Raw genomic sequence first — 23,602 nt, forward strand, 5'->3', positions numbered from 1 at the left:
GCTCTGTCTCTTCGCTTGCCTGGCAGCAGCAAATTGGAGTCGTAGAAAGCATTGGGTTGGAAGAGATCCTTGAGGGTCGTCTCCAGCCCCCCTGCAATGGGCAGGGACGGCTCCAGCCAGAGCAGGCTGCTCAGAGCCACATCAAGTCTCCGGGGATGGAGCCTCAGCCACCTCCCTGGGCAGCCTGTGCCAGTGTCTCCCCAGCCTCCCTGTGCAGAGCTTCCTCCTGATGTCCAACCTCACTCTGCCCTCCTCCAGTTCCCAACCACTGCCCCTGGGCCTATCCCCACAGCCCCTTCTGAGCAGTCCCTCCCCAGCTGCCTGCAGCTCCCCTGCAGGTACTGAAATGCAGCTCTGAGGTCATAGTATCATAGTTTCATTCAGGGTTGGAAGGGACCACAAGGATCATCCAGTTCCAACCCCCCTGCCACGGGCAGGGACACCCCACACTAGATCAGCCTGGCCACAGCCTCATCCAGCCTGGGCTTAAACACCTCCAGGGCTGGGGCCTCAACCACCTCCCTGGACAACCCATTCCAGGGTCTCACCACTCTCATGGTGAAGAACTTCCTCCTCACATCCAGCCTGAATCTCCCCACCTCCAGCTCCATTCCATTCCCCCTAGTCCTATCACTACCTGAGATCCTGAGCAGTCCCTCCCCAGCCCTCCTGTAGCCCCCTTCAGATCCTGGAAGGCCACAATGAGGTCACCTGGGAGCCTTCTCTTCTCCAGGCTGAGCATCCCCAGCTCTCAGCCTGTCTCCATAGCAGAGGTTCTCCAGCTCCCTGATCATTGTGGTCCTCCTCAGGACCCACTCCATCTGCTCCAGGTCCTTCCTGTGGTGAGGACTCCAGACTTGGGCACAGTTCCCTGGTTCAATGTCAGTGCAGCTCTGAACAGGCTTGCCCTGCTGCAGCAAAAAAGAGGTGACTGGAGCCAGGCCAAGGGGGAAGGGTTTGGAGCTGAGGCAGAGCAGGGTCAGAGTGGAGCTGAGGCAGAAGTTGTTCAGCAGGAGGCTGCTGAGCCTCTGGCCCAGGCTGCCCAGGGAGGCTGTGGCTGCCTCCTGCCTGGGGGTGTTGAGGGCCAGGCTGGATGAGGCCCTGAGCAGCTGAGTGTAGCTGAGAGGTGTCCCTGGGCATGGAGGGGAGGCTGGAACTGGATGATCCAGAAGGGCCCTTCCAACCCAGCCCCTTGTGTGCTTCCCTGAACACACAGCAGGAATTGTGAAGCAAGTCTCCATGTCCAGGCTGATGCTGCACAGAACTCAGCAGAGGCCTGACCTGAAAAGCAGCAGGCAGGCAGATCCCATGGAGCATCAACCCCTCCAAGGATGACACCCAGACAGCCAGAGTGCAAAGGTAACTGCTGTGACTTTATTCATACAGACATGGTGCACAGCCACAGAGTATTCACACCAGCTCTGCAACCTTCCTCTGCAAGCCAAAGGATTTTATTCCCTGCACTCAGGGAGAGTTCAGGGCTGCTCCACACCAGTCTGTGGAGATGGTGAAACAGGGGACAGCAGTGGTGGCAATCCAAGGCATGGAATGTGGCTCCCCAGAGCTCTCTGTGGCTGAGGAGGTGATACCCACCACTGAGCAATCAAGTTTTCACACCCCCCACCCCCCCTGCTGGGTACAAGGTGTCCATGGCTGCTCCTCCATCCCCTTGTTTCAGTCCTTTGGGCACAAGGAGGAGTTGGGAGTTAGAGGAGAGACTTCATTAGAACTCAGGATTCGTCCCAGAGTGTTTAGCCAAGAGCAGAGATGCTGCCAGTCAGTGCTGGAGGTTGGCTTCTGCTGACCAGCCTCAGGTAGGCAGAGGCTCTGTAAGGAGGAGGTAGCCAGGTGTGCAAACCCCTGTGCTCTGCTTTAGTGTTCACTCAAACCAAGAAGTGCATCCTTTATTTCCATGAGTGGCTCAGGCTGGGAGGGAGCTCAGAGCTCAGCTCCAGCCTCCCCTCCATGCCCAGGGACACCTCTCAGCTACACTCAGCTGCTCAGGGCCTCATCCAGCCTGGCCCTCAACACCCCCAGGCAGGAGGCAGCCACAGCCTCCCTGGGCAGCCTGGGCCAGAGGCTCAGCAGCCTCCTGCTGAACAACTTCTGCCTCAGCTCCACTCTGACCCTGCTCTGCCTCAGCTCCAAACCCTTCTCCCTTGCCCCACTGCTGGACATTCCTTTCTTGCTAGGCACCCTCATTTGCTGGCAGTGAAGCACAAGGGGAGGTGAGCTGGAGAAAGAAGGTTTGAAGAGCAACCACCTGAAGGCAGCAGCAAAGTGCTTCTGTTGTGGCTCTTCCCACAGCACAAGGCCCTAGGGACAGCAGAAGGCAGCAGGGGAACCCCTGCCACGCTGAGGCAGCCTCCTTCAGACACCTCAGGCTGCAGTGAGTGCTCTCTGCTGGTGTTTCCAAGGCTCCCTCTGTGCTCTCTTGTCCTTTAAGGCTCCATTCCAGCCTCTGTCTGGCACAGAGTGTTCTTCTGTTGCTGACTGAGCAACTGCTTTCTGAAGCAGCCCTCAGCTTTCCGCAGCACACTTCAACCCATCTCCTCACCCTGCACCCTGCCTTCAGGGGTGGTTTGAAGCCACACCTGAGGCAGACCTTGGGCAGCTCCCTCAGAAGGGGCTTGGACTTTTAGTGCTGTGTTTTGCAGCAGGGAGCTTTGTATCAGCCCAGCAGCTGAAGAGGACTCAGCTTGCTCCTAGCCCTACTGCTGACTGCTTTGCTGCTGCCTGGCTTCCCATCCTGGAGCTGAGAGTTAGGAAGCTCTTCCCTTAGGTCCTGCCAGCTGGGAGAGCCAGGCCCCATCCCTGCCCCCTTGCCATCAGTTTTGTGTTGGGCACAGTTAAAAACCAAGGCAGAACTGCCCCTGAGGAGACTTGCTCACAGCTTCCCTGGCTTCAGCCAGCAGCTGCTTTTGGGGAGCACAGGAGGAGAGCATTCAGTTGCCAGGCTTGCATGAAGAGGATGAAGGCTTTGATCAGAGTCCCACAGCACTTCAAGCCCCAGGCCTGCAGCCTGCAGCCCCTGCTGCAGGAAGGAGCTCTGCTGAAGTGCTTCAGCTCACCAAAGTTGTTTGCCTGGTGGCAAGCAGCAGGCTTCTGAGCCTGCCCCTCACTCCACAGCAGCTGTGGAGCTTCTGCAGAGCCAGCCTAGCACCTGAGAGCTCAGCTGGAGGTCCTGGAGGGGGCAGGGGAGTTTTGGGTTGCATTTCTACTCCTGGCCTTTCTGTGGGGACTGCCAGCTGCTCTGCCACCTCTCCTCTCCTGCATGAGGCCACAGAATGGACTCAAACTGGCAGAAGTGAATGACTCTAAATTCTGTTAGCCCAAGGAGCTTGGCTCAGGAGTGCAGGGAAGTGTTTCAGACAGTGAAATGCAGTGGCTGCACCTCCCTCACACTGGACATGGAAAGGGCTTCCTGCAGGTGCTCTGCAGGGCTCTGGTTCCATTACAGTGGTCAGGCTTTGGGGTTTTGCAGTCCAATAGCACAAAAGCACCAAACCCTCAGCAAGTGCTCCCTGGTGAGGTGTGCTGGCAGCAGCAGAGCAGACCCAAACAGCTAAGCCTGCAATGTGCTTGGAGCTGGCAGTGCAAGCCAAGGGCAGCCTGCAGCTCAGTGCCAGCTGGCTGTGCCACTCCACTCCAGACAGAAGGGGTGGAAGCACAGTGGCTGAACACTGGGGAGGGGCTCAGAGAGACTGCCCCTGCTGGGGCTTTGTGCTGCTGCATGCTGGGCACAGAAGTGAAGTGAACCAAAGAACCTCCTGGGGCTTTTCCCTGCCCCTCAGAGGTGTGTGCTTGCCCTCTGCCTTCACAGTGTAACTCAGTGGCTGCTGCAGTGGAAGAGAAGGTTTACCCTGCAGTGGTTTGAGGAGAACTGCTTTGGCACTGGCAGTACTGGGAGAGCTCCAGGGCTGTAGCTCAACAACTGCAGAGCCTCTTGGAAGAGTTTTCCCTTTCCTCTCTTTCCTCCCCTCCCAGTAATTGATTTTCCTTTCCTCTCTCTTTAATAACTGCACTTTGCAGCTGCTGCTGTGAGCCAGAGCTTCTTGTGTAGCACAGGACCTCAACTGCCACCCAGGGAAGGAGCAGCAGGAGCATGCAGCCTCTCAGGGAGGAGTTTCCACAGCCAAAGAAGATCCAACCCCCTGCAGCTTCCTCTTTTGGTCTGCTCCTGCCAAGCTGCACAGGGGGCAGCAGCACCTCACAACCTGTGCAGCAGGCAGCTGCAGCAGATTCCTTGTGCCTTGTGTTAGCTAAAGCTTTGAAGGCTCTGGGGAGATGCTGAGTGGCCACCTGCTGTCCTTGGAGACACTTTGGAGCTGGCTGCAGACCTCCCAAATGAACTCTGAGCACTGCAGGAAACATTGGGGTTTAATAAATAACACATTGGGCACCAAGACAGAAACACACACAGGGCCTTAGAAAAATATCACCTTGCACTCAAACTGCAACAGCTTCCTCTGGGCAAATGTACAGCAGGGGCAGGGCAGGGCTCCTGGGACAGCTGCTCCTTGGACACTGCTCCCAGGCTGCTGGCACTGCTAGAGGATGGTGCCTTCCTGGAAAGCCTCTATCCACCTGGGGGAGAAGCAAACTCTGTTAGGTAAACCCAGAACCCACTCTGCTGGGAGGGGCTGCAGAGGGGCACCAGAGGTGGCAGCTCTCCTCCATCCCCACTTGGGGTGGTGCTGCAAGTGCCAGGCACCTCTCCAGGGAGTTCCAACACACAAAGCCTGACACAGGCACAGGTAGGTAGCAGAGTGGCTCAGGCTGGGAGGGAGCTCAGAGCTCATCCCCTCCAACCTCCCCTCCAGGCCCAGGGACACCTCTCAGCTACACTCAGCTGCTCAGGGCCTCATCCAGCCTGGCCCTCAACACCCCCAGGCAGGAGGCAGCCACAGCCTCCCTGGGCATCCAGCTCCTTCAAGGCCAGGCTGGATGAGGCTTTGAGCAGCCTGGGCTGGTGGGAGGGGTCCCTGCCCATGGCAGGGGGCTGGAACTGGATGAGCTTTGGGGTCCCTTCCCCCCTAAACCATTCTGTGGCTCTGTGAAGCTGAACACTCAGACTCCTGGAACCTTTCCCAGCAACAAAAGGAAGAGAAGTTGGTTGAGATGGTTTCTTACTTCTGAGCTGAGTGAGGATCATCTGCCTTGAAGATGTAAAATAAAGTGTTTTTGTGCAGTAGGTGGAACACTCTGGACTCTGAGTTCTCCTCCTTGACTTCACTGACTGTGAATCCAAGCAAGGGTTGGCTCTCTAGTGCTGCCACATCCTGTGTCAAAGGCAGGGAAGCAAACACAACAACATTGGAGCTTGCAGTCCACACTGAGGAATGCTTTTGGACTCTGCTCATGCACCACACCACTGCTGCACACTCAGCAGCCAGGAAGTTGTTGCAAACAGTCATGCACTGCAGGCGGCATGGATCAGGGGGCAGGGGGGAACAAAACCTCAGGCTTAGCACTGCTGTGCCCCTTTGTACATCCCTGATGGCATCTACCTGCACTTTCACTCTGCAGTCTCATCCCCCTGAGGACTTCTGGGCCCCTCAGCTCAAGACAGGGAACTGCTTGAGAGAGTCCATCCCAGGGCACAGAGCTGCTGCAGGCAGTGGAACATCTCCTGTGAGCACAGCTGAGGGAGCTGGGGCTGGGAGCAGAGGAGCCTGAGGGCTGCCCTCAGTGCTGGGGATGAAGATGTGCAGGGCTGGAGCCAGGCTCTGCTCAGGGATGGCCAAGCACAGCACCAGGGGCACTGGGGGCAAGCTGGAGCAGAGGAGGTGCCAGGGGAAGAGGAGGGAAACCTTTGTCCCTGTGAGGGTGCTGAGCCCTGGAGCAGGCTGCCCACAGAGGTTGTGGAGTCTGCTCTGGAGCCTTTCAAAAGCTGCCTGGATGTGTTCCTGCCCTGGGTGCCCTGCTCTGGCAGGGGGCTTGGACTCAGTGATCTCCAGAGGTCCCTTCCTGCCCCTCCCAGTCTCTGTGCTGCTTCTGTCAGAAGGTCAACTCCCACTTGGCAGCTGACCCAAGGTCCTTCTAGCCCAGAGCTCTCTCCCACAGCCTTAGTGGAGAGACCTCATGTCTGAAGGGGGCCATGGGCTGCCCTCAGCTGCACTGAGCATGCTGAAAGGCTGAGCTAATTCCTGCCTAATTCAGCAGAGCCACTCCTGTCTCACTCATCTAACTGTGTAGCTTGTTCCCAGCTCTGCCCCAGCACTACCCTGCCTGGGTGGTTCCTTACCTCACTGGCAGCATATGTGTACAGCACCTTGTTTTTGATCACAAACCAGAGGTGTTTCCATGGCTTCTTGTTGCCCTTAGACCTGTGCAGGTAGCCACTCATTGTGGAGTCCTCTGTATTGGCTGAAACCTGGAGAGAAGAAGGACCCAAAATCCAAGAGACAAAGCCAGAGCCCACAGCTGGCATCAGGCTGGGAGGAGCCTCCAAGGCCACCCTGCCCAGCCCCTGCAGTGAGCAGGGACTGCAGCAGAGCTAAACCCCAAGCCCTGTCCTGCCAGACTCAGCTTCTTGCCTGATCTCAGTTGAAAGTGGGGAACTGGCTCAGAGGGCTGAGAGGAAACCAGGTTTGGCTGCCACCACCTCTCTGGCCTGGAGGAGAGGTTTCTGCAGTCACAGAGCTGGGCCTTAGACTGGCTGCAGCAGGACAAGGGAGGCTGGACACAGAGGAGCACACACAGCCCTGCACCAGAAGGAAAGTCCCCTCCTCCCCTCCCCGAGGCCCCCAGTGCTGGCAGGCAGAGTTTAGCTCTGCCTCTCCTAGTCCCAAGGCAAGAGCTGGGCTGGGGGAAGTCTCCTCAGGGAGTGTTGGAGCAGAGCTGAAGGCAAGGCCCTGGGACACAGGGAAGGAGGCAGGAGCTGCAGCTCTGGCCACCTCCCTGAGGCACAGCCTCAGAGCTGCTCATGCAGCTGAGCTCAGGTCCCTGCCTGCAAGGCACTGAGGCCTGAGCTGCTGCTCCAGCTGAGCTTTGCCTTTTGGCTCCAGAGAAGGCAAGCCAGGGAATTCCAGGCTGGCCTTTGTGTTGTGAGCTTTGGTGCCACAACCCCAAGGGGCACCTGGACCAAAACTGACTTGGACCAAAACCTGCCTGCACCAAAACCTGCCTGCACCAAAACTTACTTCTTTAAGGGCTGCAGGGATCTTTTTCTGCTTCCTCCCAGAGGGGATACTGTGCAAGACTGTAGACAAGGCACTTGATGGAGATCTGTGGTTGACTGGGGATCCACTCTTGGGAGTGCACTGGTGATCTAAAATGCAGAGGGTGAATGTACTGCTTCCCTGGCACAGCCAGCCAGGCACAGGCAGTGAGGCTCTCCCTCCCTCCCTCCTGAATCCAGCTGGCATCCCCAGCCTGCTCACCAAGGCTCGACAGGCACTGCTGAATGAACAGCTCAGCATTAGCAGCAGCAGCTTGGCCTGGACTCCCCCAGATCACAACCACAAGAAACTGAGAACTAAATGCTTTGGTCTTGTGACTCCCCCAGCAGCCTGGGACAGTCCCTGACCACTCCTGCACCAAAGACATTCTTCCTCCTCTCCAACCCAACCCTCCCCTGGCACACTCCAGGCCATTGCCTCTCCTTCCATCATCTGAGGCTGGGGAGCAGAGCCCAACCCCCAGCTGGCTGCAGCCTCCTCTCAGGGAGCTGCAGAGAGCAAGGAGCTCTCCCTCAGCCTCCTCTGCTCCAGGCTCAACACCCCCAGGGCCCTCAGCTGCTCCTCCCCAGCCCTGCTCTCCAGGCCCTTCCCCAGCTCTGTTGCCCTTCTCTGGCCCTGCTCCAGCTCTCAAAGTCCTTCTGGCAGTGAGAGGCCCAAAACTGAGCCCAGTGCCCAAGGTTCAGCCTCAGCAGTGCCCACCCAGGGGCCCCATCCCTGCCCTGCTGCTGCTGCCCACACCACTGCTGCTCCAGGCCAGGCTGCTGCTGCCCTCCCTGCCCACCTGGGCACTGCTGGCTCCTGTTCCTAAGGTCCAGAAACACAAGGACAGTTTGTGAAGGTTTTCTTTACCTTGCTTCTGTAGCTGCCTGAAGCAATGGTCACAGACTCTTGCTGGCTGGTTTTTCATGTAGTCCAAGCCATGCTTGTTTGAGGAACAAGCCTGGCAGACAATCTGGAAGCAGACAAAGGTGTCAGTGGGCAGGAGGTGAGCCTGGCAATCACCAGAGGCTCCAAGACCTTCACTTCAGTGCTGTGAAGCCCCAAACAGAGCCTGCAGTAGGCAGATGAGGAACCTCTGAGTGCCACACACCAGGAAGCCAATGCACAGCAGGAGCAGCCCTGGGGCAGTCACAAGGTTGTAAAGGATCAGCCACAGCCAGGCAAGGCTCTGCTGGCAGCTTCTCCACTAGCCAGGGCCTCATCCTGCAGCCCCATTGAGTAAGCAAAGCAAAGGCCTCTCAGACCCACCCTGCAGAAGCGTGGAGGGTAACCCCAGGAGGTGCTGACTGACACCCACAAGCAGTGTTTCCCTTACCACAGCCAGGGAAGCTCTCTGCAGCTTCCAGCTCTCTGCAGCCTGCTCTCAGGGAGCTGCAGGGAGCTGGGGCTTGGGCTCTGCTCCCTAGTCTCAGGTGACAGAACAAGAGGAACTGGCCTGAGGCTGTGCCAGGGGAGGCTTAGGTTGGAGAGGAGGAAGAATGTCTTTGGTGCAGGAGTGGTCAGGGACTGGCTGAGGCTGCCCAGGGGGGTGGTGGAGTCCCCATGCCTGGGGGGGTTCAAGGAACCTTGGATGTGGTGCCTCAGGCCATGGTTTGGTGTCCATGGTGGGGCTGGGTTGCTGGTTGGGCTGGGTGATCCTGGAGGGCTCTTCCAACCCAGACAGCTCCATGACTCCAGGGCTCACTACACAGCTGCAGAAGCAGAGGGCAGCCAGGCATTGCTGCCCAAAGTGCCAAGCAGGAAGCATGCAGCAGGTTAGAGGCCAAACAGCAGCCTGGCATGGACTCCTGGACCTCTGGGCTGCAGGGGAATGCTGAGCAGAGCAGAGGATCCTTCTGGGGGAAGCAGTCTCACCCCTTAGTGGAGTGGGGAGAGGAAACTCAGCCCTGTCTGGTCCTGGAGCCCCCTCAGCAGGGCCTGGCCCTTCAGGAACCCAGACAACCAGAGTGGCCTTGCCCCACCAGCAACCCAACTGAACCATGGCCCCAAGTGAGTGCCACAGCCACCCTCCAGCACCCCAAGCCCACCCCTGCACCCCCCTGCTGGTCTGAACCCAGGTCACTGTGCATGGCAGTGGTGCTGCAGGGAGGCTCCACTTGGGACCCTGAAGGAGTGATGCCACAGGTAGCACAGCTGCCCAACCTTTCCACATGCCCTGCAGTGATGCCTTCTCCAGGTCAGGGTGAATTCACTGGTACAGATCATGCACATAGTGGCTCTGGTGTCAGGGATCCAGATGGGAGCCTTGGATCCCAGGGGACTGTCCTCTTCCTGCTTCTCTGGATCTGCCTGAGAGGAGAGGCAGAGCAGCACTGCATTAGTGGTGAGGAACTGGACCAACACTTCTGCTGATGAAAGGTGAACTGCCATGACACTGAAAGCCTGCCCTGGGAAGCTGCCAGCTCTTAGCTGCTGCCTGCTGCAGCATGCCAGAGCTGCCTTCAGCCAGATGAATCAGTTCAGGGCTGTGTGGCTTTCCCAGCCTGCTCACACCAAGGGCTGCTCCAATTCAAAGCCCTTCCACCTCACCTTGCTGCTCAGAGGACTGCTGAGGGAGCTGAGGAAGCTGCTTGGGGTTGCTTGGAAGGAGAGTTGCAAATGCCTGGAGCAGGCCATGCTGTGAAATACTCTGCTCCAGCCTCTGCTCATTGCTTGCCTCATTGCTCATCATGCAGTGCCTCAGTGCTCTGAACACTTGCAAAGGGATTTCCTGCCCCAAAAGGGAGCAGCCCAAGCAGCCAGGGGGCAAGGTACCTCTTCAAGGCTCCTGCTGGGGTTAAATGTGATCCTCTTCTTTGTATAGTCCTCAATTGACTTGGAGATGGCTTCTAACCACTCATCTCTCTCTGTGGCAGAGCTGTTGGAGGGGAAAGCAAACACAGTTTGTCCTTGCTAGCATCTAAAACTCAGCAGCAGGCACTGGTGACCCTCCCTCAGCTTTCTTACATGCTGCCCCAACTCTCCTGCAGCCTCAGGTTCCCAGGCAGCCTCCAGTCCCTGTGGTTCTGACTCTCTGGACAGTGTCAGCTCCTTGTCTTGATGAATACTGGACTAAGGTTGCTCTCTGTTGCTGCAGTGTGGATTCCCTCCCTCCCTTTCCTCCTTCCAAAATGCCCTGGCACTGGTTCAGGGCTCCCCCCCCTCTCCCAGGAGCCTTGAGCAGCTTGGGTGACCCAGGGGCTCCCAGAGCAAGGGGATGAAGGATGAAGCCCTCTCTCCTGAGGGGGGCTCAGTCCCTTTTGCCCTCCTTCCTTCCAAGGGTGCAGGCTGTTACAGCCCAGACTGTGAACCACGAGGGAAAAACCAGCCCCAGCCCCAGCCCTGTGCTCCTGAAGGCTTCCTCCTGGCCACAAAGCTGATCCCAGGGCTGGAGCAGCTCTGCCCTGAGCACAGGCTGAGGGAGCTGGGGCTGTGCAGCCTGGAGAAGGCTCCAGGGCACCTCTCCCAGCTGAGCTCTGCTTAGCTCAGGGGAGGTGATGCAGCTCTCTGCTGGCCTCTGCCCACACCAGGCTGGCCTGGGCTGCTGTTTCCAGGCCCAGAGCTTCACTCCTGGGGGTGCTGGCCTGTGCAGATGTGCTGATTTGTTTCCCTGGTTAGGAGCTGCCCAGTACACTGCACTGCACCCTGTGCAACAGTGCTGCCTCCAGAGAGCCTGGGGAGGAGCAAGGCCTCAGCCCAGGCTGGAGAAAGCAGTCAGTGAGCCTCAGCCTGAGGTGGCCAACAGCCCCTGCTCTGCACTGCCCTTCTGAGCTTGCTTGCATTTCCTCCCAGCCTCCCTCCTCCCCTGCCTGTCCCTGCCCCAGGGTCACTCCAGAATCTCTCCCCTGGGCTGCACACACCACCCCAGGCAGGACACTGGAACATAAAGCCAGAGAAGTGAGATTTGTCTTCAGCTGAACACTTTTGGAGCTGAAATGGTTACCATCTGTGTCCTGGTTTCAGCTGAGGCAGAGCTGATTTGCTTCCCAGCAGCTGGCACAGTGCTGTGCTCTGGGTTAGGCTGAGGAGAAAGCAGCTAACAGGCTGAAGGTTTGGCTGCTGCCTAAGCTTCTCACACTCCCAGCAGGGACACCTCTCAGCCAGGCTCAGCTGCTCAGGGCCTCATCCAGCCTGGCCCTCAACACCCCCAGGCAGGAGGCAGCCACAGCCTCCCTGGGCAGCCTGGGCCAGAAGCTCAGCAGCCTCCTGCTGAACAACTTCTGCCTCAGCTCCACTCTGACCCTGCTCTGCCTCAGCTCCAAACCATTCCCCCTGGGCCTGGCTCCAGACCCCCTCAGCAAAAGTCTCTCTGCAGCCTTCCTGCAGGTCCTGGAACTGCTTCCCAGGGCTCCCCCCCTGAGCTCTGTGATGCCTTCATTTCCTCAGTGCAAAAGAACCTTAAGGCAGACTGAAATCTGTTGGAAAACCCCAGAGGCAGAGAGCCCAACCCAAAGAGCCCTCCCAAGCCTGCTGCTCCCAGCAGCTGCTGCTCAGACAATGGAGCTGCTTCCCTTGGCCACCCTCAGAAGGTCAACCTCAGCATGGCCCTCGGGCAGGGCTGCTGCTGCCTCTCTGCAGACATCCTCCTGTGGGCATTGACTGCCCAGGTCACAGCAGAGCAGCAGCCTGCCCCTGCTCAGCCTGATGCACAGAGGAGGAGGGATGTCTGTCCCCAGGGGCATCAGCACTGTCACCCCTGCCAGCACACAGAGCTGCAGCTCAGACCCACAGCAGCCAGGGCTTGGCCAGAGGCACCCTGCTGGGCACAGGCCAGGGCTGCCCTGGGTCTGTGCCCCTCCATCCTCTGCCTGCCTCGTGGGGACCTTTGGTTTCCTCCTCTCAAGGACAAGCTCCACTTCAGGAGCTGCTGCCCCTGCCAGAACTTCAGGCTCCCTGGGCCCACACAATCAAAGGATGACTTCAGTTGGAAGGGACCTTCAAGCTCATCCAGTTCCAGCCCCCTGCCACAGGCAGGGACACCTCCCACCCCTCAGCCTGCTCAAGGCCTCATCCAGCCTGGTCCTGAACACTTCCAGGGGTGAGGAATCCACAGCTTCTCTGGGCAACCTGTTCCAGTGTCTCCCCACCCCCAGAGGACTTCCTCCTAAGGTCTGACCCTGCTCTGCTTTGAGCCCACTGCCCCTCTCCCCTCACCAGAGGGGGTCCAGTTCTTGGCCCAACCACACTGCTGGGTTAGGTGGAAGACCAGGATGACTTCTTCCAATCCCTGTTACCAGGAATAACCAGAAACTCAAAGCCAAGGCCTGTAGGATCAGCCAGCCCAGCAGCACCACAACAGCTCCTTGGCATGCCTCCTGTCCTGCCCTGGCACCAGCAGAGCAGGTCAGGGGCCCTGGAAGAACCAAGACTGAAAAGCAAAGCCTAGAGCCCATGGCCTGGAAATGGTTTGGCTCTTGTTCCTCCCAAGGGCAGGCAGCAAGAGTTGAACTGCAGGTCTGTGAGCTGCAGGCAGGCTGAAAAGCAGGAGCCAGGCAGGAGGCTTCCTCCATTCTGATTAACAGTTAGCTGTCGTGGGGGCAGCTGCAGCCCTAAGCCCACACTGCTCAGCCACCAGCCACAGAGGCTCTGTGCTCCTGTCCAGCCCTCCACAAGGAGCTGCTGCATCCCTAGGGGTCAGGCTGAACCCTGCTGGGGCTACAAATTCCTGTGGTGCCTGTGGCATGAGTTCTGTGTCCAGGCCTCCTTCCTGCTGCTGCCCTTGAACACAAACCTCAGTTCTCCAAATCAGATTCTGCCTGTGCACAGAACCTGAGAGGAGCAAACCTCCCTTCTGCCCTCCTGCCAGAAAGCCACCCTCCATTCCCCTGCTCTGCAGTGGCTTCAGCTCTGCATGACAAGTGTCCCTGCTCCCTGCCTTGGACCAGGGCACCTCCACAGGTCCCTTCCAGCCCAGCCTGTGACTCCAGGGGTGCAAGAAGCCATCAGAAGCTGACAAGGGCTGCTGGGACTGCAGAGTTTTCAGCTGCTTTGACTTTGGCACTGTCTGCATTTGGAATTGCTGGGAGCTCATCTGTGAGCCTTACCTTGCAGAAAGGATGAAGGACCTCTCCACACTCTCAATGTTCAGCTCATTCTGGTATGCTTCCTGGGTTGGCTTTTTAACCTTCAGTCAAGAGAGAAGACTTGATGGTGAAGCTGAAGGGGTCCTTTCATGGCTGCTTCAGTTGCACTCACTGCCAAGTCCCTCACAGAAGGAACACTCTGGAGATGATGGCACAGCAGAGCCCAGCTACACTGAGACCACGTGCTCCCCCCTCCATTCCACTGTGGCCCCACACAAACACTGCAGAGGATGAAGCCCAAGAGCTGGCAGACACCTTCCTGCTGTGCTTCCACCTGCCCAGTCCTGCTGGCCTCCAAGCACCTCCTGCAGCTGGGCAGCACAGGCACTGCTCTTGCTGCAGGGCCCACCATGGTCTGCCCCAGACCCCAGCGGGCTGGGCCCACCCTGCTCATCACCCTGAGCCCCCCAGGGTCAAAGGTAAGGAGCTTTAGAGCCTGCACAGCACATCTGCTGGCAGAAGAGATGATGCAGCTCTGCCTGAGGAGCGTGGACTGAGCATCAGATCTGCACTTGATGCTTCCCCCTGACAGGGGCACGCTGCTTGACTGCTGAGGCAAGGGGCAGCTGTTCCCAGCAGCTGCCAGGGCAATGCATGGCATCCCTCAGCACTGCCCAGAGGGGCTCAGGGCTTGGCTTTGATGCTTCTCACAAGGGCTCAGAAACCAAAGCCTCACAGCTAGCCCCCTGTCAAGCACAGAGAGATGCTCCACCAGCAGCTTCTCAGGCAGAGATGCCTGCAGGTAGTAAAAGCAGGCACAAGGCAGAAGTGAGGCAGCCTGCATAACATGGAGCACAGCCCCCAGGCCAGCAGAGCACTGCAGGGTGATCAATGCTGGGGGAAAGGAAGGTGAGGTTCAGAGTGCTGTGGGTCAGAAAGCACCTTCAAGGTCATCCAGTCCCAGCCCCCTGCCATGGGCAGGGACAACTCCCACCAGCCCAGGCTGCCCAAGGCCCCATCCAGCCTGGCCTGCAACACCTCCAGGGAGGAGGCATCAGGGAGATGATCCTTTGGCAAAGGCTTTTGTGAGGAAAAGGCAGGAAGCCATCCCAGAGGCTGCATGGTGCAAGAAACAGTAAGGCTGGAGGATTTCTGTGGAACAGAAGCAGCTTTCCAACAGCACTCAAAGGTTGTGTGTGCAAACCTTGGAGGCTTGAGTTGAAACAGGTCTGGAGAAAGACTCATTTAAAGCAGTGCCTCACCTTCATGCCAGCTAGGGACAGCATGTTGTTGAGTTTATACATCCCAGACTGCACTGGAGTGGTGTAGAGCAGGGCATCATTGAACTGCAACAGAGCAGAAATGCTGTTCAGAAAACAGGGAGGAAATGCTGCTTGTAGTGAGCAAAGGCTGCTCAGAGAGCACAGCAGAAATGCTGTTGTTAATGACCAAAGGCTGCTCAGAGCAGAGCAGAACTGCTGCTTGTGATGGCCAAAGGCTGCTCAGAGCAGAGCAGAAATGCTGCTTGTGATGACCAAAGGCTGCTCAGAGCAGAGCAGAACTGCTGCTTGTAGTGACCAAAGGCTGCTCAGAGAGCAGAGCAGAACTGCTGTTAATGACCAAAGGCTGCTCAGAGCAGAGCAGAACTGCTGCTTGTAGTGACCAAAGGCTGCTCAGAGCAGAGCAGAACTGCTGCTGTTAATGACCAAAGGCTGCTCAGAGCAGAGCAGAACTGCTGCTTGTAGTGACCAAAGGCTGCTCAGAGCAGAGCAGAACTGCTGCTGTTAATGACCAAAGGCTGCTCAGAGCAGAGCAGAACTGCTGCTTGTAGTGACCAAAGGCTGCTCAGAGCAGAGCAGAACTGCTGCTTGTAGTGACCAAAGGCTGCTCAGAGCAGAGCAGAACTGCTGCTTGTAGTGACCAAAGGCTGCTCAGAGCAGAGCAGAACTGCTGCTTGTGATGGCCAAAGGCTGCTCAGAGCAGAGCAGAAATGCTGCTTGTGATGACCAAAGGCTGCTCAGAGCAGAGCAGAACTGCTGCTTGTAGTGACCAAAGGCTGCTCAGAGCAGAGCAGAACTGCTGCTGTTAATGACCAAAGGCTGCTCAGAGAGCACAGCAGAAATGCTGTTGTTAATGACCAGAGACTGCTCAGAGCAGAGCAGAACTGCTGCTTGTAGTGACCAAAGGCTGCTCAGAGCAGAGCAGAACTGCTGCTGTTAATGACCAGAGGCTGCCCAGAGAGATCATTTCAGGTGCACTTCACTGGCAGCACAGAGCTCCTGCAGCACTGAGCTCAACTGTCCAGAAAGGCTTCTCCTACTTCCCATGACTGCCCCCAGGAGCCCTTCATGCCTGACTCAGCTAACAATAGGTGTCTATTTATAGCCCCCTGCTGTAAACAGGCATCTGGCACAGGAGCAGACAGGGCATGGATGGCAGGGAGCAGCCTGTCAGAGGGGGCAGAAATGTTTCTCCTCTCCAGAGCTATGCTGTATAAGAACTGCTTGCAGTGCACATTGGATTTAACCTCTGGAACAAGGCAAAGCACTTCCAGAACCTTGGAGCCTGGCAGGCTGAAGGTTTAGCAGTTCAAGCCTGTGAGGAGCATTTCCCCCTGTCAGTGATACCAGCTTCAATGTGCAGCTGCTCTTCAGCTCCCATCCTGCCAGACTTGGCTTCATGCAGCCCATGGCTGAGGTCTGACTCTGTCAGCCCAAGGCAGCAGCAGAGTTGTGAGAGGACTAACTGATAGCATTTGCAGTGGTCCCTGTGCTTTATCTGCTACAAAGCCCTCTCCAGAGGCCAAGGCAGGCCCTTGCAAGCTTAGAATCCATCCTGCAGTGCTGCCCAGGGAAAGAGTTCTTTGCACTCCAGCAGCCACAGGACAGACTTCAGCCAGGGCTGTGGACCAGTACAGGCACAAATCACCCACAGCAGCAGTGGCTTCCCTGAGCCCCTGTCCTGAGTGAAAGGTTCAAGTGGGGACAGACACTTCAGAGGGGCACTGAAGTTCCACACCAAAACACAGCAGAGAACTTGCAGCCCAGTGCTCTGCTCAGGGTGTGGATGGGCTGGAGTGCAGGGGCAGGAGGGGGCAGGAGGGAAGGGGGCAGCAGCAGTGGCAGAGCTGTAAGGCCAACCCCAGGCCCAGCAAGGCTAAAGGGGCTGGAGTCATGGCTTTAGCTTCCCCACTGGCACAGATGAGGCCCTCTGGCCAAAGCAGTCCAGGTTTAGAGGAGCCCTGCTCCAGACCCAGGCCGGAGTGGGCCGTGGGGCTCTGCTCAGGTCAAAATGCAGCAGGTGGTGTCTGACTCAGAGCTCAGCAAGCACAACAGCAGCAGGTGAGCATGTTGGCCACTGCCTGAAGTTCCTAGCTGCTTGTGTGGGCAGGGCAGTGCTTCAGGCACTGGCAGTTGCAGGGGCAGGAACTCACAAGACACAGAGCAGCTCACCAGGAAAAACATCCGAGGCTGCATCACCTTCCGGGACAGCTTCATCAGGGTTCCCTCTTTCAGGAACACCTAGAAACCAAAAGAGACAACTCAGCCTCTGCAGGGCACACCACACACAGGAGCTCACCTTTCCATCATCATCATCATCACATTTGAGTCATTACTATTAATACTACTAGGTTGAAAGAAGTTCTCCTTCCCCTCTGCTCTGCCCTGCTGAGGCCACCTCTGCAATACTGTGTCCAGTTCTGGGCCCTTAAGCTCAAGAAGGACTTCAGGGAACTGCTTGAGAGAGTCCATCCCAGGGCACAGAGCTGCTGCAGGCAGTGGAACATCTCCTGTGAGCACAGCTGAGGGAGCTGCGAGCAGAGGAGCCTGAGGGCTGCCCTCAGTGCTGGGGATGAAGATGTGCAGGGCTGGAGCCAGGCTCTGCTCAGGGATGGCCAAGCACAGCACAAGGGGCACTGGGGGCAAGCTGGAGCAGAGGAGGTGCCAGGGGAAGAGGAGGGAAACCTTTGTCCCTGTGAGGGTGCTGAGCCCTGGAGCAGGCTGCCCAGAGAGGTTGTGGAGTCTCCTCTGGAGCCTTCCCAGCCCCTCCTGGCTGTGCTCTGGGTGCCCTGCTCTGGGTGCCCTGCTCTGGCAGGGGGCTTGGACTCAGCGATCTCCGGAGGTCCCTTCCAGCCCCAAGCATTCTGTGAGTCTACACTTGGGGTGCTGCAGAAGATTTGGGGCTCAGGTTCCCTTTCTGAGAGAGGGTGAAGGGTTATGTGCATCCTGAGCTCCCCCAGGAGTGCTTTGAAGCCATGCCAAACACAAGGTGCAGCCTGAGGAGCAGCCCCTGCCTGCAGGGCTCACATTCCAACCCTTGCAACTCCTCCTCACAGAAATGTCACAAACCCCAGGTGCAGGAGGAAGCAGCATTCATCTGGCCACCAGAACCAGATCACTAAGGCCTGGATCATTCTTCCTGGAGCATGCCAGCTTCAGCACTTAGCCTGCACAGCAGCTGCCCCTCTCCTGCAGGCTGCTGCAGGGCACCCACAGCACCTACCCTTCCCGGCTGCACGATCTCGTGGTGCCCGCTCAGACTGTACTGAATCTGCATCAGCTTCTGGAAGTTGTCCTGCAGGCAGCAAACAGGAGGGGAGTCAGGAGCTGGCTGCCCTTGCAGCCAGGAGGGGAAGCTTCACCCACCCAGCCTCCCAAGGCAGAATACTCACTCCCTGCTTCATGATGTCGTTGGCATGGTTTGCCACCTCGATGACAACTGCCAGGGCATCTGGAGGAGGGAGCAGAGATGCTCTGGTTACACACATGGGCACTGCTGGGGTGGAAAGCACTGGCAGGACACTGCCCTTCCACATCCTGCCAAGATGCAAGGACCTGATGGTGCACCCAGGAGCACTGCCATAGAGCCCTTGGGTCATGGTTTAAGGAGTGTGCCCTGCAGAGTCACTCCTCCAGCCAACAGGGACAAGGGCTTTGAGCTGGGAGAGGGCAGACTGAGACTGGAGATGGAGAAATTGCTGACAGTGAGGGTGGGGAGGCACTGGCACAGGTCACCCGTGGAGGCTGTGGATGTCCCCTCCCTGGAGGTGTTCAGGGCCAGGCTGGATGAGGCCCTGAGCAGCCTGGGCTGGTGGGAGGGGTCCCTGCCCATGGCAGGGGGCTGGAGCTGGCTGAGCTTTGGGGTCCCCTCCAGCCCAACCCATTCTGTGCTTCTGTTTGTGACAGGCAAGAATCAGTTCCAGTCTCTCACACACAGAGCTGATGCCAACAGCTCTGCTGACAGCAGGGCAGCTAACAGCACTGACCTGATGGAGGTCATTGCCATTCTGAGCAGTGGCTGAGCACCCTGCATGCATTTGCCACTGAGAGACCTGAGGGTGTGCAGAGACATTTACCTTGAGTATCTCTGTAGTCTGCAGAGTCTTCTAGAAGGTTCTTTAAGTAATCTGTGCAAAGAAAAAGAAATGCAAAGAGCTAATCTGCAGGGGCTAAGGAACAAGTCATCCAAGATCTGCTGATGGTTATACCAAGGAGACCTCATGGTGGCCTTCCAGGGTCTGCAGGGGGCTCCAGGAAAGCTGGGGAGGGACTTTGGAGGGTGTCAGGGAGGGATAGGGCTGGGGGGGATGAAGTACAACTAGAAGTGGGGAGATTGAGATTGGCTGTGAGGAAGAAGTTGTTGCCCAGGAGGGTGGTGAGAGCCTGGCACAGGCTGCCCAGGGAGGTGGTGGAAGCCTCCTGCCTGGAGGTGTTTGCAGCCAGGCTGGAGGTGGCTGTGAGCAACCTGCTGTGGTGTGAGGTGTCCCTGCCCATGGCAGGGGGTTGGAGCTGGCTGAGCCTTGAGGTCCCTTCTAGCCCTGACAGTTCTGTGAATGCTCACCAACAAGAACAGCAAAGAGCCAAGCAGCAAACAGCAAAGAGCCAAGCAGCAGCAAAGAGCCAAGCAGCCTCCATGCTCAAATTGCCATTTCTGGATTTCAATCCTGAGTTGAGTTCCTCAGCCAGGAGATGGCAGCCTCAACCCATGCAAGGTTTTAAGTCTCTCTTACTTAGATAAAATTAACTCCAAATGTATGAGCAGACAAGAAAAGATCTTCCCTGCCTGGGTGTCTTGCTCCCCAACATGCACTGCCAATGTTCATTGACAAAGTGCAGCTGGGTCAGGCCAGCCCCAGGCACCAGTCCAGGCTGGGTGCAGAGTGGGTTGAGAGCAGCCCTGGAGAAAGAGCCTTAGGGGTGCTGGGTGCTGAGCAGCTCCCCAGGAGCCAGCAGTGCCTCCTGCAGCCCTCAGGCAGCTGTGTGCTGGGCTGCAGCCAGAGCAGGGTGGGCAGCAGGGCAGCAGAGGGGATCCTGCCCCTGGGCTCTGCTCAGACCTCACCTCCAGCCCTGCCTCCAGCTCTAGGGTCCCCAGCAGAAGGACACAGAGCTGCTGGGGAGAGTCCAGAGGAGGCCACAGAGATGCTCCAAGGGCTGGAGCAGCTCTGCTGTGGGCATGGTGAGGAGGCTGGAGGGGATGAGCTCTGAGCTCCCTTCTAACCTGAGCCATTCAGTGATTCTATATCCTCAGTGAAAAGTCACAGCCAGAGCTTTGGGGTGCTTAACACTGACAGCAACCAAAGAGCAAGTTCCAAGGAAGCACCCAGCTCAGTGCCAGCAGGGCTGCTGCACTCCTCAGCATGGAGGCACTGGATGCAGGCAGAGCTGCTGGAGCCCAGCAGCTGTGACCCAGCAGCCTCTCAGCTTCAGCTTCTCAGTTACAGAAGTGGGAGTGAAGGAATTCAACTTGCCCTACCCAAACTCATCCTTTTGCTCCAGAAGGCTCAGGAGCCAACTGCTGCTGCCTTCAGAAGATGTCTTGCTTCAGGCCTGCCCCTCAGAGCCTGCCCCTCAGAGCCTGCTCCCTGCACTGTAATCTTTTCCTTATGCACACACAAACAGGGAATTGTGAAACACTGCTCTGCAGTGAAAACTCTTCCACAAGGAGTGAGAGATCCTGGCACAGCCAAGGAGAGCCTGGAGAACACCAGGAGGACATGGGGAGAAAGAGCTGGCACTGGAATGTTGGGGGTTTTGGCAAGGACCCAAGGGAGGCTCCAAGGGCAGGTTGGAGGCAGAGGAACTGGCTGGGGGCTCCTGCAGGGAGTGCTGGGAGGTCTGGCTGGGCCACAGCAACACCCACAGCTTTCTGCTCTCCTCAGAGGGCTCTCAGATCCTCACCAGGCAATGTGTGACCTGGAGAGAGGAGTCTGACCTGGCACAAAACCTCCCCAGCTACACTCCAGCAGTGCTGCACTCTGCATGGCCCTTGAGCCCTTGTGCTGCAGCAGCCCCCAGGAGTTCCACTGCAGAGCTCAGGTGGACACAGGCCTCTGAACCCAGAGACAGCCTGGGGCACTGCTGCTTGTGCTGGCAAGAAGCTGCTGGGAGAGGAAGAGCTGAACAGATCCACAGCTTCCCCAGGAGGGTGGGGAGAGCCTGGCACAGGCTGCCCAGGGAGGTGGTGGAGTGCCCAGCCCTAGAGGTGCTTCAAAGCTGTGGTGCTGAGGGCTGTGGCTTGGTGTCAGTGGCTCAGCAGCAGGGGTGACTGTGAGCCCTGGGTGAGTGGCTGGACCTGATGATCTCCAAGGTCTCTTCCAGCCTCAGCAGCTCTGTGAACTCCTTCTGCCCTGCAAAGCAGCACCAAGCTCAATGGCTTAGTTTTGCTCTCTCCCAGCCTCTCCTCCCTGTGCCCCAGTTAAGGACAGCAAGACTCTCTGGTGAGCACCAGAGGAGAGAGGCTGATGCTGTGACACTGAGGAGCCTCTTCCCACTGTACAGCCTCACCATCTGCTCAAGTGAGCCTCTGCCCATCCCCCTGTGAAGCCAGAGGTCTCTAATTAGCTTCCCCCCAAAGCCTTGGCTGGAGCCCCCAGGCAGCATGTGCAGAAGTGGCAGCTCCCTTGCTGGCCTGGGCAAGCTGTGCAATTCAACAGCAGCACAGCTCAGCTGGGCCCCTCCTTGCCTGGCTCCTGAGCCCCCCTGCTCCTGCCTGTGTCAGCAGCCCCACTGCAGAGCACAGCAGGGACCTGCTGAGGTGGCCCTGGCCCAGCCGGCTGCCGGCACAAGGCTGTCCCCTGCCACACCACAGCTCAGCAGAACAATCCCTGCCAGCTCAGGCCTTGCAGCTTGGTGTCCTGCACTCTTGCTGCCCCCCTGCTCCTCTCCCACCCACAGACCCCCCTGTCTTCAGCCTCCCCCCATCCCCCCAGCCCAGCCCACTGCCCGTGTGGGGCAAGTCCTGCAGCAGCTGTGCCGCACACGTGGAGGGAGAGGCTGCTCAGTGCCACACTGGCTGCTGGAAGGGGGCAGAGCAGCTGGGTCAGCCACAGGGAGGTGGGAGCCTGGGGGTGCCAAGGCCAAGAGGAGTGCCAGCCAGGCTGGGAAGGGGGCTGATGCAAAGCAACCCTCCCCAGCCCCAGCACGCCTCGGTCCTTGGCCTCACCTCTGCGTTGCTCACACACAGAACACAGAATGCTCTTCCCAGATCAGCAGCCAGCACTGCAGCCCCACTGCTGCCCCCAGCAGCGGCAGAGGTGTGACCACAGCCTGGGGACAGCCACAGCAGCCTCCTCCTCCTCCACCACAGGGTGAGGTCTTTGCTCAGGCCTCAAGGAGCCTGTTCCAGCCACGGTGGCAGTTCAGGAGCACAAGGAATCAGTGCCATCCCCTCCTGCCCCTTCTCCCTTCCCTATGCACACAGCCCCTGGCATTTACTTCATCCTCATCAACCCTTTTAATTAGCCCCTTTGAACTGCCCCTCCCCCCAGCTCTGCTGACCCTGCCCTGCCAAGCCCTACAGCAGCCTCAGGCCAGTTCCTCCTCAGCAGCAAGCAGCTGCCCAAGTGCCATTTTCTGGGTGGATTTTACCAGGTGAGAGTCACTGAGATCTTCTGCTAGGAAGCAGTCCCTTCAGGAAGGGTTGCCCCCCTCCTCTCCACCCCAGTTACCCTAATGAGCTCATTAACATGCAAACATCAATGCTAATCACCGAGTAGCTGCCCGGAGCCTGCCTCCCCCAGCAGCCAGCAGCGTGAGGACTTGCTGGGGAGATGCCAAGGAGCTGCCTCAGAGGCAAACAAAAAAGGTCAGCCAGCATTTCAGTTTGCAGCTTCTCCATAAACAGAGGCTATTTTTAAGTGGCTCATCGAGGAGCAGTGGCTCTCAAGAACAATGCCTCAAGCACTTCCAAAGCCTTACAGGAGCCTCCCCCCTCCCACACCAAGCACATCTCCAAAGGCTGCACAGGAGGCCTCCATCGGTGCCCTCCCTCGGCGGAAGGGAAGGCAAGGGACGGTGCAGAGGACTTGCAGAAGGTCACCCAAGCAGCCCAGCGCCAGGGGCCAGAGATCTCCCACTGCCAAGGCAGCTCTTCACCCTGCAGGGCCCCTGGAAGGAGCCTGCAGCACTCATGAGAAGCTGGCACTGAAGGCAGGTGCTCTGTGGTTTGCCTTTACCAGAGAATGGATCCTCCAGACAAAGCCCTTGGGTGGGGGAGAGGTGGAGAAGCTGCTTGCAGAAGCTCCCAGCTGAGCAGACAGCTTTCACTTCCTTCCCCTAGCTCCAATCTCCCATCCTACCTTTTTCCTTGTTAAAAACAATGCCAACCCCCCACCCAGAGTAACAAAGCCCCTGACAAAACACCCCCCAAAAGCAGCAGCCCCAAAGCAGAGCAGGAGCACCCCAAGCCCCCGAGGGAGTGATTGGCTTCTACTGCCACAGACAAAAAGCAGCACAGCTTGCATGGCCTCCAAGCAGTGCTGCATGGCTCTGGGGAGAGCTTCTCCTGCTCTTGCAGTACCTGAAGATAGCCTCCAAGAAAGCCAGGAAGGGACTCTGGATAAGGGCTGGGAGTGACAGGATGCAGGGCAGTGGATTGAAGCTTGAGGAGGGCAGACTGAGACTGGAGATGAGGAAGAGATTCCTTGCAGTGAGGCTGGGGAGAGCCTGGCACAGGCTGCCCAGGGAGGCTGTGGCTGCCTCCTCCCTGGAGGTGTTCAGGGCCAGGCTGGGTGAGGCCCTGAGCAGCCTGGGCTGGTAGGAGGGGTCCCTGCTCATGGCAGGGGGCTGGAGCTGGATGATTTTTAAGGTCCCTTCCAACCCAACCCCTGCTGTCAATCTAGGACTCTACCATCAGAGACCACCCCACAGCGTTTGGAACGGGAGCACCTTGGCTGTGCCTCTCCCTGCAGGGGGAGCAGAGCAGGCAGCTAAACCCAAGCCTTGCTCTGCAGCAGGCCTGCAGGAGATAGCTTGGTGGTCATGGCAGTGGGGCTGGGCTGGGACTTGATGATCTCAGAGGTCTTTTCCAACCTCAATGATTCTCTGTCTGAAGACTTCACAGCTGGGCAGAGCAGCCTGGGAAGAGGTTTCCTGGGGTGTGAGGCCTGGGCTCTGGAGCCTGCAGGGGAGGTTGACT

The 23,602-nt window shown here is 58.0% G+C and overlaps 1 protein-coding gene and 1 long non-coding RNA gene across 2 annotated transcripts in view; one reads left to right on the top strand and one right to left on the bottom strand.

The window, feature by feature from the left end:
- Positions 1 to 1,225: 1,225 nt before the first annotated feature.
- On the top strand, positions 1,226 to 5,201 carry LOC137443278 (uncharacterized). The gene is made up of 2 exons (XR_010987842.1): positions 1,226 to 1,359; positions 4,033 to 5,201. It is a non-coding gene; the product is annotated as an uncharacterized lncRNA (long non-coding RNA).
- The window catches only part of FGD6 (FYVE, RhoGEF and PH domain containing 6), a 71,313-nt gene continuing 52,073 nt past the window's right edge, over positions 4,363 to 23,602 (bottom strand). The window contains exons 9-21 of the mRNA XM_068142853.1: positions 18,543 to 18,593; positions 17,859 to 17,917; positions 17,690 to 17,761; positions 16,639 to 16,707; positions 14,449 to 14,532; positions 13,208 to 13,287; positions 9,939 to 10,041; positions 9,327 to 9,473; positions 8,034 to 8,136; positions 7,146 to 7,273; positions 6,248 to 6,376; positions 5,134 to 5,282; positions 4,363 to 4,587 (exon numbers count right to left, since the gene is read on the bottom strand). Of these exons, the coding sequence (XP_067998954.1) occupies positions 4,551 to 4,587; positions 5,134 to 5,282; positions 6,248 to 6,376; positions 7,146 to 7,273; positions 8,034 to 8,136; positions 9,327 to 9,473; positions 9,939 to 10,041; positions 13,208 to 13,287; positions 14,449 to 14,532; positions 16,639 to 16,707; positions 17,690 to 17,761; positions 17,859 to 17,917; positions 18,543 to 18,593 (1,211 nt within the window). The 3' untranslated portion in view covers positions 4,363 to 4,550. The remainder of the gene's footprint in view (positions 4,588 to 5,133; positions 5,283 to 6,247; positions 6,377 to 7,145; positions 7,274 to 8,033; positions 8,137 to 9,326; positions 9,474 to 9,938; positions 10,042 to 13,207; positions 13,288 to 14,448; positions 14,533 to 16,638; positions 16,708 to 17,689; positions 17,762 to 17,858; positions 17,918 to 18,542; positions 18,594 to 23,602) is intronic.

Source organism: Melanerpes formicivorus, unplaced genomic scaffold, assembly GCF_026170545.1.
Source record: "Melanerpes formicivorus ecotype bairdi unplaced genomic scaffold, bMelFor1.0.p_v2 SCAF_8, whole genome shotgun sequence".
NCBI lineage: Eukaryota > Metazoa > Chordata > Aves > Piciformes > Picidae > Melanerpes > Melanerpes formicivorus.